The 16,187-nt window shown below is 38.5% G+C and overlaps 1 protein-coding gene across 1 annotated transcript in view; it reads right to left on the reverse strand.

Annotated features, from left to right (window-relative positions):
* LOC122565296 (A disintegrin and metalloproteinase with thrombospondin motifs 6-like) overlaps positions 1 to 16,187 on the reverse strand; it is a 149,676-nt gene that overhangs the window by 120,940 nt on the left and 12,549 nt on the right. Inside the window, exons 2-4 of the mRNA XM_043721104.1 lie at positions 11,585 to 11,949; positions 6,012 to 6,174; positions 3,253 to 3,470 (exon numbers count right to left, since the gene is read on the reverse strand). Of these exons, the coding sequence (XP_043577039.1) occupies positions 3,253 to 3,470; positions 6,012 to 6,174; positions 11,585 to 11,949 (746 nt within the window). The remainder of the gene's footprint in view (positions 1 to 3,252; positions 3,471 to 6,011; positions 6,175 to 11,584; positions 11,950 to 16,187) is intronic.

Raw genomic sequence — 16,187 nt, forward strand, 5'->3', positions numbered from 1 at the left:
CTCAGCCCTTTTTTACCATCCACTTTCAATGTCATCTGTAATAATGGAATCTAAAATCTTGCTCACAACCAAGGTCAGGCTAACTGGCCTATAGTTTCCTGTATTCTGCCTGTCTCTCCTCTAAAACAGGGGTGTTACAGTAACCATTTTCCAGTTCTCTGGGACCCTCCCTGAGTCCAGCGATTCCTGAAAGATCACCACCTCTACAATTTCTTCAGCTATTGTCTTCATAACTCTGGGGTATAGTCTATCTGGACCAGGTGATTTTTAACACCTTAATTGTTTTCAAATTCCTCAGCACCTTCTCCTTAGTGATGGCCATTACACTCGCTTCGGACCCTGAGTCTCTTGAAGTTCTGGTATGCTGATGGGGTCTCCGGCTATGAAAACTGAGGTAAAGTACCTATTCAGTTCTTCCGCTATTTATTTGTTCCCCAGCCTCATTTTCCAGTGGTCAAATGTCTACTCTTGCCTTTCTCTTACCTTATAGATATATATTTTTAAAAATCTTTCAATCTTCTTTAATATAACTAGCTAGCTACTCTGAAATTTCATCTTCTTCTCTGTTCTTTCATTTTTAGTTAGCCTCTGCTAGTTTCTACAGGCTTCATAATCCTTTGGAATCCCATTAATCTTCACCACATTGCATGCTTTATCTTTCACTTTTACGCTGTCCCTGATTCCCTTGTCAGTCATGGTTGACTTTTCCTTCCCCTCTTCCTTGGGATGAATTCCTGTACTTCCCAAATTACTCCCAGGAACTCCTGCCATTGATGGTAGAACATCTTGCTGACTAGGGTCCCCTTCCAACCGACTCTGGCCAGCTCCTCCCTCATGTCATTGTCTTTATGGGGTAAGGGCCTTACTGGATAGGGATAACAAATTTCCTTCACAAATGAATGTTAGCTAAGCTGATAGATTTTTACCAGTACCAATGGTGCTTCATGGTGTTATTACTGGGACAAACTGTCAGTTCCAGATTTCTACATTAATTGAATTTAAATTCCACCAGATTTGAGTAGGATTTGTGGTTAATTTGAGCCTGTGTCACCATGACATTTCCCTATTCCTTCTGGAGTACTGAGACTGGTGACATTACCATTACACCACTACCATCCCCATGTTAAACACTTAGAAGGGAGGACTCTCTGATTTTCCCAGTCACTGTTAGAGACAGAAATGGACAATCCATCACAATTAACATGTACCATTGGTGAGATTACCAAAGTAAAATATCAGCCCAACTTGAGATTTGAAATGGATTTTGGTCAATGATTTTATTAATCTGCACCAGTGTGCAGATATTTAACAACCTGGAAGGTACAGTGAGGGGGTGAGGCTGCAGAGTGTTTCTTTATTTGTTCCTGGATGTGGGCATTGCTGGCTAGGTCAGCATTTATTGTCCATCCCTAATTAAGGTAAAAACAGCAATAGTCCATTCAGCTCATCAAACCTACTCCAGCATTCAATAAGAGGATAGCTGATCTTCCACCTCAACTCCACTTTCCTGCACTTGCTTGATAAAATTAGTCTCCAGTGTTCAATGACTGAGCTTCCAGAGCCCTCTGGGGAAAAGTTTTCTCAAGATTCCACCCCAAGTAAAGAAATTCCTCTTCATCTCATCCTAAGAGGCATTTCCCTGAAATCATGTCTCCAGTTCTAAACTCACCAGTTATTGAGAAACATTTTATTTGTACCTACACTGTCATGCCCTATTAGAAATTTGTGAGTAATGTGATCACCTTTCATGCTTTGATAATTCAGACATTTTGGTTTTAACAGCAATATATTTCCAACGGTTGTGTGATTGGGAGGGGAACTCGCATGAGAACAACATGGTTGTGCTTCTAGGTTGTAGTGGTTATGGGTTTGGAAGGTGCTGTCAAAGAAACTTTGCTGAGTTACTGCAGTGCATCTTGTAGATAGTCATAGAGTCAAAGAGATGTACAGCACGGAAACAGACCCTTTGGTCTTACTCGGCCACGCTGACCAGATATCCTAAATTAATCTAGTCCCACTTATCAGCATTTGGCCCATATCCCTCTAAACCCTTCCTATTCATATATACATCCAGATACCTTTTAAATGTTGTAATTGTACAACAAGAGACCTTGACGTTTCACCTTATTTATGCACCTCATATTTTATAAACCTTTATATGGTCACCCCTCAGCCTCCTACGCTCCAGGGAAAGAAGTCCCAGCCTATCCAGCCTCTCCTTATAACTCAAAACTTCCAATCTTGGTAACATTCTTGCAAATTCTTTTTACACTCTTTTCAGTTTTAATAATATCCTTCCTATAGCAGTGTGAACACAACTGTAAGCAGTCCTCCAAGTATGGCCTTACCAATGTCTTGTACAGCCATAACATGATGTTTCAACTCCTGTACTCAATGCACTGGTTTGTCCTACCAAAATGCACCATCTCATACTTATTTAAATCAAACTCCATTTGCCATTCCTCAGCCCACTGACCAAGTTGATCAAGATCCCATTGTACTCTTAGATAAACTTCTTCACCATCTGCTATACTACCAATTTTGATGTCATCCACAAATTTACTAACCATTTGTCCCATACTCTCATCCAATTGTTTATATATTGATGAACAACAGTGGATTCAGCATCGATTCTTGCAGCACACTGCCGGCCACAGGTCTCCAGTCTGAACATCCATCATCACACTGTTTTCTACCTTTAAGTCAATTTTGTATGCAGTTGGCTAGCTTCGCTGGATCCCTTTAATCTAACCTTACTAACCTGTCTGCAATGCAGATCCCTACTTAAGACCTTGCTAAAGTCCATGTAAGCAACAATTCCCTATGCATAAAGCCAGGATGGCCATCCCTAATCAGTCCTTGCTTTCCAAATGCATGTAGATCCTATCTGTTAGAATCCCCTCCAACGACTTCCCCTCCAACAACATCCCCACCACTGAGGGCAGACTTACTAGTCTATAATTCCCTGGCTTTTCCTTAAATAATAGCAGAACATTAGCCACCTTCCAGTTTTCTGGTACCTCACCCATGAACAAACATCACAATGAATGCATGGAAAAGCATCTCATGTTGTTCAGAAGCATTTTTAAAGGATTCCTTTGATAGACTTGAGAACACACTACATGTACTATACTTCAAGTATCTAGTTTTTTAAAAGATTTGGATGCAGAGGAAGAGGAAAAGTTGAAATGGAGTGAAAGGGAAATTGTGCTTAAAAGTAAAATGAATAGTGAAATAATGAAATATACTTACAATATTCATGACAGAAAGAATATACTGCTCAATGTCTCTTCGTCCATGGTATCCAACCATCATCTTATCTGCTACTACTAAGGTTTCCACATAGTGTTCTTGACTGACTGATCTTTTCAATTGTAGCTGGTTTCTCAGGGTCTTATTTGGTGAAAGAGTCACTGCTGAAGTCTGGAAATTCCTCAGCCACGGAGATCTTCCTTTCCCTGGTTTCTCATCTGGAACAGAACCACTGTAAGCATTCAAATGATACCTCTTATGTGAAGAGCAAATACCAGGCTGACTATGGGAATGGAATAATTTCAAAATTGTGCATTACTGCTGCAACCAGAATCATTACAAATCTTATTAACTGCTCTTTGCCTGTCATCTGAAAATCTTTGTCATGGGACATTGAAAAAACACAACTTTTATAATCACAGCTACATTCACAAAGTACAACAATAATGAGATCATCCTTAATGCATAAGTCAATAAAAGATTCAGGAATTTAAAAAGAAAATTATGGCCTATTTTCAGTTGTTGCAGTCGTGATTTATGTTTGCCTATGCCTCTTCCACGACGGCAGGTAGCACATGCATTTGGTGCTAGCTTCTTATGTACCAGAATGTGGTACTGACTAAATAAAAATGTAAGATCTGCAGATGCTGTAAATAAGAAACAAAGACAGAAGTTGCTGGAAAAGCTCAGCAGGTCTGGCAGCGTCTGTGAAGCGAAGTCAGAGTTAACGTTTCAGGTCTGGTGACCCTTCCTCAGAATGTTAACTGTGATTTCTCTTCACAGATGCTGCCAGACCTGCTGAGCTTTTCCAGCAACTTCTGTTTTTGTGTTAGTGGCATTGACTATATTGGAGCAAATGCTACTGGCTGCCTGAGTGCTCAGCAGGAACTGATAGCATTTCCTGCAGCTCAATGTACTTCCTTTAAAGACAGCCTGTCCATATTGAATTGGAGCTTTTTTCATTAGAAGGGATCTACTGCTGATGCTAGTACAGGCAATGGATGCATGCAGGACCTGCACAAATGGAGGACTGTGAAAAAGAGAGGGCTTTGAGACTCATGGATGCACTGTTGGAGTCTTGGAGGTAGAATGGAGATGTCATACAGGGACGGAGGAAGGGTGGCATGGGTTTCTCCAAAACTAATTGAAGCAGATGTCCCAGAAAAATCCACATGTAGTTTTTAAAGACCTGGCAGCAGTGCCACAAGAAAGCTAAAGACAACACCTCATCTGCAAAGGACTGCATACCCAACTGCACCACCAACCACTCAGGGCTGCTTAATGCATCAGATGCCCTTCACTTACCCATTAGCAATCCCAGGCACTCAGCACTCTGATACTCCTTGTTTGCCCCATACACATTCTAATGACGCCAAACCTGCACCCAGGTTCCTATTGTTTCCCCAACCTCCAGCGATTTAACTGCAGCAAACATATTACCCAAACAGAGCGCAACAAAATCATTCACATGCTTCCCTCTTTAATTTGGGACATAACCTCTCAGGCTTGGGCAGAAGCAGTGGGGGACCAAGATGCATACATTTTCTGAGGAGATGGTTACCTGCATCATGGGGCCAGCTGTGACAGAAGCAGTGACATCACCAATCAGCGAAGAATATTGTGGATGATGGTATATTTCTGTCACTCTCAATTCTCAGCTCACCCTCATTCTGTTATATCGCATGAATGGTGCAGTCAGAGATCCCTGCTTTTCCACCCCAACAGCTGCCAACCTTTCTCTTTCAAAATTCCAGCTTTTGGACACCAGAGAACTGCAGACTGTGTACCATAACACAGCCAGCAAGGATAGAACACAATCGAAAACACAGCACTGATGAAGAGGGTTTACCACTTGTTCTGGCATTGGCAGTCACTAGATCAAGTATTGGCACTGCATATACCTTCCAGACTAATAAGGAGTTGGCATCTGCATGTGGCTAGTTACCAGGAACAAGAGGGCTGCAGCTAGACCAGACTGAAAAGGATGGTTTGTCAGGTCACTGGAGGGTGAACCTTAACCCCCAACCCTAACGCAGATTAATTCAACTGGAGCAAACTTTATTGAGGACATTGAAGGGGAGGGATATACCCTGCCAGACAACCTCCTATCACAGTCAAGAAACACGCAGTAGAACGGCTCCAATTTGGCAAATAGTGCTGTGTAGAGATTCCCCTTTCTTCTGCTCCAGCTCTCTTCAAGGTTGTAACTTAGCCACTGAGCAGTGCTTCCCAAAAATTTTTCCACTGTGACTCCATTTTCATGCTTGACATCCCAATGTTTTTACATTTAAAGAACACCTTTTTTGATTTCAACAGGGCTTTACCACTCAGCACTCGGACCTCAAGGTTCTGCTGGTTGGGCCAAACCCACTTTAATAAGGGGCTCTGACAATATAAAAGTGGCAACGCAACAGGTCTTGGTAAGAGTTATGTAGCAGCCATTGCTGCCCCAGAGCTCCCCGAGCCCCCAGTTTGGAAAGCCCTGACCAAGAGGTACTACTGCAGCACCACACCTACTGCAATATTTGAGTGGACATCTGACTAAATTCTCTGAGCAGCTCTGTCTGCATAAAGTAACATAATGCAGCTACAATGTGAATGCCACTTTGTTGAGTAGATCAGCTCAGCCGGGACGTAGTGCAAGGTGGCACTGCTGAGGGCAGAGACAGAGAAAGAGTGAAACAGAGATAGATAGAGAGAGAGAGAGAGAGAGAGAGAGCGCGCAAGTGCGGGCATAAGCAAAATAAGTGATTTATTACCTGAAACTCCACATGTTGCGTCAAGTTGTCGACGTTGATTTGGAAGTGAAGATCGTTTATAAACTACATGGGGACTTCCTTCACTGTAATTAAATTCAGCCATTTTAACGGTGGTGAGGGGCTCTATGAAGTATTCCTCTTCATCCTCAGCTATTACACCATGCTGAAAGTAAAGCACTGCTGTGGTTACTACCAACACAGGATTTATTATGAAAACTGCAAGCTTTCTATAACCATTTGAAAACCATTATGAGTACTTTTCATTATAATAAATACAAAACAAAATAAAACAAACATTGCATTGTTCCTCAGTGGACACATATGACTGAGATCCAGCATCATTTGGTAAAATTGCACAAAAAACATAATTAATAGCCGTAACATCTAGGAGGTGAGAACTGAGGTATGAGACAGAGTGGCAAGGTTTTGAAAAACAAACTCCTCTAAATATTATATTGGAGTACATTCAAAATTCCAATACATGTACACGTACTTGCAAAGTACACCTATATAAAGCAATTCTAACTTCTAAGATCAAGACAGCCTGGTTAGTGTTTAGTCTAACACATGTTTTACTCATAACCACAGGATCTAGAAAACAGAATGGTTTCAATTTGTTAAAAGATGCAGATATCAAGCATCTACTTGTAAATACTGAGTTAATTTACGGTTTTATGGAAAACAATATAGTACACAATAATTTCCCTCAAATAATAGCTTAAAAATGGGCTCATTGAAAATGTTGCCATTTTGGATCTTCCCACTCCTTCAAATTAACTTGATGACTGGGCAGGAATATTTACTTTTCTCTGTAATTGTAGGTAAGTGTACAACTGTATAAATAGCAAAACAACCAGGATATCCACCTGCCAAATTAATTAATAAACAGACTGTAGCATAAACAGGTATTCATATCCTTTTTAAAATATGAATATACAGGCAAGATAAGATCAGAACAAAAAGAAAATTGATCCATCACATTTAGTTGTGGTTTCTTTTTGGCAGTATTCATTCATCAGATGTGAGTGTCTGGCCAGTATTTATTGTCTATCGCTGACTTTCCTGAGGCTGAGTGCCTTTCTAGGCTATTTCAGAGGGTAATAAAGAGTCAACTACGTTGCTTTGAATCTGGAGTGATATTTAAGTCTGATTAGGTAAGGATGGCAAATTTATTTTGGCCTAAAAGGACATTAATAATCAGATTTTTTAAATGCCAATCAACAGTTGTTACATGGTCACCATTAGACTTACTTTCAGGGGTTACTGGATGGAGGGTTGGAAGTGAGGTGGGAAATTATGTCAATAATGAACTCCTATTATAATGATGTAAAAGAGTTTCCTGATTATTCATCACTCATTTATATTACAGTGAAGAGATTTGTGGTAATTAAACTCAATCATCAGTCGTAGTGCCATCTTTTACCAGTTACACTGTGTGTCAAAATCAATGCAGCTCTGAAATATGAATTTCAATTGTTAAATATAACCAAGATTTACTGCAATCAGGAGCAGAACCAAGTCCTTTGTTGTGCTGAAACAAGCTGTCTTTACTCACAGGTTAGTATCCACTCTAATTGAGATACACAGAACATTTCTTTAATTGTTCAGCACTGCTTATAAGTTATTACATTTGTTAATGGGATTTGGGAATTACAACTTGTCAGCTATGAAGATAACTTACACATGAAGTGTCCTTTTGGACTGATCTTACAATTTGGGATAATGATAACCAAACTTAAGACACGTCTATTTGTGGTATGTTGATATGATTTTTTGTGTACAGGTTAATTATCTACATGATAGATATAAATAAAATATAATACAATTTAAATATACACAACATTGGCTTGGATATTGCTTCTAGAATGATGGCAAAACTGTCAACATTTGTTGTCATGAGAACTTTGAAACTAACAGCAACATCTGATGCTTATAAATGCATAATTAAACACAGAAATCTAGAAGATCTATCCTGCTGAAGTCTACACAGACTGCAATCCTTGGAAATGAGGAATGGATGAAAAATTCCCATTTTAGTCTCTGGATATGGTTAAAAACTCCTGAAATAGTTATGACCTATTATCTACCTGTTACTGGGTTTTTAACAATACATTAAGTTATAACCACTTCTGAAGAATCTCTCTGGTTCTGAAAACTATTTCTTAAACATCAAATATTTCCATTATGGTAAAATAAATCCATAACTTTAATATATATATTTTAAGTTTGACATTTCACTTCTAATGCATATTTGCTGCATGCAAAATTTATAAAATGTTATTAGTAATTGTTATTTAAAGGAATTCCTGCATTTAATTTCTGGTTTCTGATCTGAGAATTCTTCAGTGTGATTGGTGATTGACTTGCTTGATGACATCCCTGATGCTGGATGCCTAGAGATTACTTTCACTTGACAGTAGATTCAAATTAATACCAGGAAGGTGAAATACACAGTATAGCAACTGTTACAATTTTGTGTGTAACTATATTCAAAGTCAGCAGTGAGCATCATCACAGGGTCAAGGGATTGTTACAACACATAAAGGAGACCATTCAGCTTATCATGTCTAAGTTGGCTGTTCATGTGAGCATCATTACCTACTGCCAATCTTCTGCTTTTCCCCATGTATTTGCACACCATTTCTATCCAATGCCCTTTAAATACCTTAATCGAACCTACCACTACAACATTTCCTGGCAGTGCATTTCATACCCTAACTATTTACTGTGTGACTGTTTTTCTTACCTATCACACTTGCTTCGTTTGCACACCAATTTAAATCTATGCCCTATTCTTCTTGATCCTTTTACAAGCGGGAACAGTTTTTCCAAATCTACCCTATCCAGCCTGCTCATGGTTTTAAAATCCTCTATCAAACCTTTTGTCATCACTTCCCTGCTAACTGCAAAATTTACACCATTACTTTAAGTGATGAAGAAGGGTCGCTGACCTTGAACTTGTTTTCTTTCCACAGATTCAGCCAGACCTGCTAAGTTTCTCCAGCAGTTTGTGATTTTGCAAGAACTTGATCATGGAATTTACAGTTATGTTTGTCTAAATATTTGCAGAAGCTGAAGTGTAATGGCTGCCTCAGACTTGGCGTCTACATGTTTGCAATCCAGTAAAGCAGGGTATGTACAGATGGCTGACATCCAATCATTTCTTGTGGTTAATGGGAAAATTGATTAAGTAGCCACAAGACAGAAACTAGCTTGAGATAGCAGAGATATTATCTGGCTAAGGACAGCCCAGAAAATGCATTCTGGGACAATGACCTGAATAGAAAAATGGCGGAACTCTGCCACATACAGAGTCTTTCAGGCAGAGATGTCGAGCTTTACTTACACAAGCAAGATTTTATCTTCTCTCACAAAGGCTCAACCACAGATCTAACTGAAAAGCCAGAAACCTACCAATTATTGGAGTACCGTTGTGAATTTATCAAGAGAGACCACTGGCTCTTCAATGAACTTAACTGAGAATTTTCAGGCCTGCAAGGCCACTGATGGCCTTCTTGGAAAAATGGAATAACATTGAAATCTGGGCCTTTGTATAATCTATATGCACCAAGAAATCACTTAATATGTGTGTGTGTGTCGATGTCGTGTGTCGATGGGGAATGGGTTTGTGAGTACTTTCAGAGTGTTGTGCAAATAAACATTTATCCATTCTACTGAACCTACAAGAAAACTTGTTTTATCAGTTCAATATCAAAGAATCCCTCCAGTGTAGAAACAGGCCCTTCAACCCAATAAGTCCACACCGACCCTCCGAAGAGTATTCCCCCATCCAAACCCATTCCCCTGCCCTATTACTAATGACTAACGCACCTAACCTATATATCCCTGAACACTATGGGCAATTTAGTATAGCCAATTCACCTGACCTGAACATCTTTGGATTGTGGGAGGAAACCGGAGCACCCGGAAAAACCCATGCAGACTCAGGGAGAACGTGCAAACTACACACAGACAATTTTACGTGTGTTCTTTCAAGCTACAGCACTCAAAGGGTCAAAGCACTTCTCCTCTTAAACACATTCTATGGCAGTCAGTCAAGAAGTGGAAAGCAAGAAAATCATTCCATGTTTCTCCACTGACTCTAACCAATGTAACATAGAGTCATAGAGTTATAGAGTCTTACATCACTGAAACAGGCCCTTTATCTAACCAGCCCATAATCCCAAACTAAATGGTCCCATCTGCCTGCTCCTGGCCCATATCCCTCCAATCCATTTCTATTCGTGCGTCTGTCCAAATGTCTTTTAAACATTGTAATTGTACCTGCATCCACTGGTTCCTCGGGATGTTTATTCCACATGCAAACCACCTTGTGTAAAAAAATTGCCACTTATTTCTTTTTTAAATCTCTCTCTCTCACTGTTAACATGTGCCCCCTCATTTTGAAATCCCCCATGATAGGAAAAAGACAATTACCATTAACTCTGTCTATATCTCTCATTATTTTATGAATGTCAATCAGAAAGCCTCTCATCCTCCTATGCTCCAATGAATAAGTCCCTTATAAGTCTTGCTATCACTTTTTAAAAAAAGATGATTTTTAACAGGTTCTTCTTTAACTATATTCATACACATGTTTGATCTGCATATATGAACAGACCAAGCTATTATTACAGCACAAGTTAACAATTCACAAATCATGTACAGTATAAGGGGAATCAGGTGGAACATTACATCGTATGGATAGCCAGACCTGTGAATAAAGCTAACAAGGAAGATTATTGGTATATTCAGCTTTGAAAAACACAAATAAGTTGAAATGTACTGAAATATAATTAACATTATATGTAAATGAATAAATCCTAGAAATAAGATTTAATAAGATTGCTTGCATTATCAATGTAGAAATGCTCAATATTTTCATATGAAATTCCTCTTTCTTTAAAATATTAATCCAATTTATTTTAAATGGGCTAATGCCCCTATTGGTATTGACTAATGGGTTAAAGTAGCGAATAAAATATATTTTGGATCACTTATGTGTAGTCTCGAGAGGGACAAAAGTTAACAGCTGTTGAGGAAACCACCATGGTTGTAACAGATGTTGCTTCAGTAACCAGTGAAGCAATTGTTGAAGCAAGTTGTACCTGGTTGAGTGTGCAAAATGTCCCTGGAAAGGACAGAGTACTATTCAATTAACCCATTGTAACATGAAATAACATCACCCACAGAACAAGTATACAGAAAGGAGACATTTATTTGTTGTATGCAATTTTGAGACCATTAAAGAAAAGAACTAATTCATATTATGATAATGAAGACGAGAATCCCTTTTGGACTTAGTCGTGGCCACACCGCCAAGGTTCACTCTCCTGATTAACATCTTATAGTGCCTGGAAACAAAAACAGCACTCCACCTCAGTTTGGTCAAAATGGAACATTATGTTTAAGTTGCCCAATAACTAAACAAAGCATGTTAAAAGAAATATCAGGTTTATTTCTTCAAATACTAAACTGCATTAACTGCATTATCATCTTAACTGATACAAATGAAGTTCATGCTATTGATAAAATGTATGATTCAGTCTGTAACAGAGAAATTGATAACTTACCAATCCATTACAGTTACTTAAAGCAACTTTTGTGACTCCCTGGAGATCACCTAAATGTCCCAAATAATGACATTCATCCATATAATCATGCCTCCATTCCACGCCATCTCTTTTCCAATATTCTACAGTAAAATAATCTGATACCAGATTAATGTGTAAAGTCAAGTTTAAAAGGAAGTGCAATCCATGTGAAGATACTTTGTAATAAACTTGCTGCTCAACTGGCTCATGTTGAAACGCAGGTAAGCTTCTCTTTGATCGCAGTTCATGGCTACTTTTTACATTATAGCTTAGGAAGTCTCCATTGTGGTCAACTCGGACAGGAATTGCTATTTCATAGTGTTCAAGAGTTGACAGGAATTCTTCTGTGTTAAAAGAAAAGTTTTATTTTGTTATTAATTTACAGATTTGCTGTGTAATCCTAACCCTCAATTACAGGTTTTCTTTAGTGATTTTTTTTTCCTGAAATCTCATCAATTATATAATTTTGTGCCTTTACAATACTCTTTAAACTGAAAGTAGGAGATTAATGCATCATTACTGAAAGTCTCTTCAATGCAACTTCACAACTGTTGACTAGCAGACTGTAATATTTCGCAGATCAGAAACAGATCCCTTAGTTATATATTTCTTCATGGAGACCTTTTTATCTCATAACCCCATCTTAAAAACAGCAAAACTTTCTCACAAATAGAGAAATCTTAAGCTTCAGTCAGTGTTGGGTTTAAACTTTGCCCTCTTTAATAAAAGTTCAGCTCTCTACATTTGAATTACACTAATGATTGCACATTAATATATCATGACATGGTCAATTTCTTAACCAAATAGGGTACAATTTTATCCTATCACTATCACTGAGGATGTTACCATGAGCTTAAAGAAGGGAAATGGTCAGCAAAAATGTTGATTTTAATATGCCAAGTTGCATGCATTTATTCAGGATATAACATGGGAATTCAAGTATGGTATACTATTGAACTTATACCATCTAAAGAAATTAATTTGCTTGAAATATTTAGCAACTGGCTTATGTTCTACGAATAGATTTTGAAGTCCCCAGATCCAGCTATTCGGTTTTTAAAAATGAACTAAGGTTAAATTTACAGATATATTTCTACCAGTAAATGGACACAATGGGTTTTCACTTTTCCATGAAAACCATGAATTCAGGGAGCAGGGTATCAGTTGGCACTATTGATAATTGAAAAATTAAAAGAAATATATACCTCAGATCGGAAAGGCATTTTTCAAAAGCTCTAAATTGGAAGACTTCTTTCAAGTGAAGGATATGATGAAATTACAGGCAAGTGATGTGAATTGTTTTAACAAGAGTCATTACTTCGTAAAAGGATTTTGTAAAAAAAAAAAATACTGGCAATTCAACACAGTACAACTAAATATTATCATGACTTTCAGCTGAGGTGAAAGTATTCACAGTAATAAAGATGGAACACATTTCCTTGGAGGGAAGCTATTGATTTGGAACAACATTTTAGGATGAGTGAATTGCCAGTGGCTGTACCCAAGCTAGAGTTTACATTGCAAAAAATTAATTATTGAACAATAAGATATATACTGCATATCATCAAAACATCTGGTGCACATCCAGTCAGCAAATTATCAAAAGTATGATTTATCCAAAAGGTTCAAATTTGCAGGCAACATTTTGCTGAGACACAATCATGATGAAGGCATCATGAAGGAGTATGTTGAACAGAAACCTGCAAGTCTCCTGTCCACAATTTACTTAAATTAAATATTGCAAGATGGGCACCTGTACTTTCTGTCTGGTGGAACAGGTCTAGAACATTTGATGCCATGCATAACCTTTCACAACCACTACAAAATTAACTACTAATAAAAATTGAATATTCTAAGTATATCTCAGGCAAGGAAAGATTTAGTGAGAAGAGATGAGAGCTCCAGTCTTCAAGTGCATCCAGTTAGTTGTATCATGTGGAAAGAGAGCGATAAACATGACCCATCCCAACAAGCCATTTGTTTCTGTTGAGGATTGCATGCCATTTAAAGAGGACCTTTCTTACAAACCAACCCAAACCAAAATCAGCGGCATGCACAAAGTTGACTCCCTGATTCAGAAGTCTAGAACCAAGGTTCGCAATCTCAGAATAAAGGTTCAGCCATTTGGAAATAAGACAGGAGAAAATTACTTCACTCAAACAGGTTGAGAGACTCTGTGCCATGATAATGTGGTGAGGATGGTATGTGTTTGATGCCAATGTCTATGGACCTGGGATGCAAGCAGCTGCTGCCCATGGAGTATGCCTTGGGATGTTGGTGTTGGGTGTCCTAGATTGGAGTCTGGAGGAGCAAGCAGCAAATTGGTGTCACAAGATACCCACTCTGATCTTTATGTCAGGTATTTTTGGGCATCTAGTTTCTACCTGTTGGGTGGGAGAATGGGAGATTTTGTATAAGTGGGGTGAGATTGTGTAATAATGAGGGTGATAATGAGTGATAACGCATACTACTATGTCTTTTGCCCCCACCAGCAGGAATCTTGTATCAACTTACAAAATTCAGAAACATGGCTTTCTGAAGATAACATTAAAAAGGGCCTTGCTTGATATCTCACCTGATTTTCCCAAATTTCTCACCATGGCCCATATTGTTCAGGGACTAGGAAGATTTCATCCAAAGAAAATCAGGGAATATGGGGATAGGGTGAGAGTATGCAGCCAAGGTAGAACAACTGCCAATTCACTTCAATGACTTAGCAGGCTTGAGGGACCAAATGGCCGAAGTCTGCTTTTTTTAAAAATGCTTTTATGTCAATGGGTTGTCTCATATTTTTCTAGTTTAGGAAAAAAAGAGAAAACGAGAGAGGGGAGGGGGAAAAGCCAAAAACAAAGTCAAAAACAAGCAGAATACTGTAGATGCTGGAAATCTGAAATAACGTGCTGAAATTACTCAGCAAATCAGGCAGTATCTGTGGTGAAAGAAACAATGTTTCAGATCAATGATCTTAAATCAGAAGCTCTGACAGAAGGCTATCAAAATGAAACATTAGCTCGGTTTTTCTCTCTGTGCATGTTGTTTGACCGGTTACAAAAATCAGTCCGTAAAAGACCTTTAAAATAAAATACTTTAGCGACCTGGGCACAGATTATTGCTGTTGGATTTACAAAAAGCTGCTAACTAAAAACATATTTCAACTAATCATTTGTTTATATTTGCATTAAGTGACTTGATTTTACTGCCATATTTCTTTCAGTAAATCCTGATTTGTAAACAAATGTATTAAAAATGAGCTGACACATTCTTTGAATGGAGATGATTTAGGAACTATGATAAAATTGAAAAGAGTTTGTATTAAGCTGAATATTTGAAAAAAGTTTCAATTCTAACATGACTGTTGTTTAACCCCAGCTCATTTCAGATTTGTGAATGCATCGCTCCCCTTTACTTTTAGTTTTAAAAGTCGAAATTGTCAATGATGTAGCTTCTATGTTGAAAAGTTCAGCCATCATGTTACAGTTTGGGATAAACTTGCCAAAATGTTACATCCTTGTTAGACTGATGAGCTTGATTGTGAGATTGGCTGTGAGATTGGCTGAGGACACAGTGCCTTTCACCTGCCTCAGACATCTGTTAACTGCATCCACCTGATAACAGCAGCAACCGTAACGTTGATGTTTCAAATTGTAACATTCATCCCTGAGTGAAACTGGCAATAGTACCATTGAATGCCACGGCATACTCCCTGGCTCCAGTCTGACAGAATTAATCAGCCAATGATAAATATCTATAGTGTTCCTTAACTCAAAAGGCACAACTTAAGTCCTCTAAATCATCACCATTGTGACAAAAGCAGAGCTTGATTGGTTCCTGTTCTTGAGACTTCAGTCAAGATACTCAATGAGCCTGAGGCTTTCAAGCAACACCCCTGTGTCAAGCACAGAGCACACAGGAACATTTAGGTTATATGCAACATTTTGTTGATCTGGGGTTTAGTTCAAGTTGATTACCCTTGTCACAACTTTCAGCTCATTTTATTTCTGATAATCTACACAGAGCCATGTCACCTTGCATGCGTGACAATACTGTGAGTCATAAATGTGCTCTGTGATAATTTACATCCTTATTAAATTCAAAACACATCACTGATGTGGAAGTGGAGACCCATTTTAATAACCAGTCAGCTACTTCACCACTAACTATATTCCTGGCACAATCGTTTATTGAAAAGTTGGATTTAGTCATTACTAAGGTCCTGTTCTTCTTTTACTATTTTCTTACATTTTTACTCACCTTCTTCACAAGTTCAGTCTGTAATCCCCTCACTATCAAAACATGGAAACTGGACCAGGAGTAGGCCATTTGGCCCTTTGAGCCTGCTCTGCCATTCAATATGATCATGGCTGTCATCCAACTCAGCGTCCTTTTTCATGTTTCCTCCCCATTCCCTTTTATTCCATTAGCACCAAGAACTATACCTACCTCCTATTGAAAACATTCATTGTATTGTCCTTAACTGCCTTCCGTGACAAAAGAATTCCACAGGTTGACTAGTCTCTGGTTGAAGAAATTTCTCCTTATCTCAGTCCAAAATTACCTACCTTATAGACTGTGATCCAGTAAC

Source organism: Chiloscyllium plagiosum, chromosome 31, assembly GCF_004010195.1.
Source record: "Chiloscyllium plagiosum isolate BGI_BamShark_2017 chromosome 31, ASM401019v2, whole genome shotgun sequence".
Lineage (NCBI taxonomy): Eukaryota > Metazoa > Chordata > Chondrichthyes > Orectolobiformes > Hemiscylliidae > Chiloscyllium > Chiloscyllium plagiosum.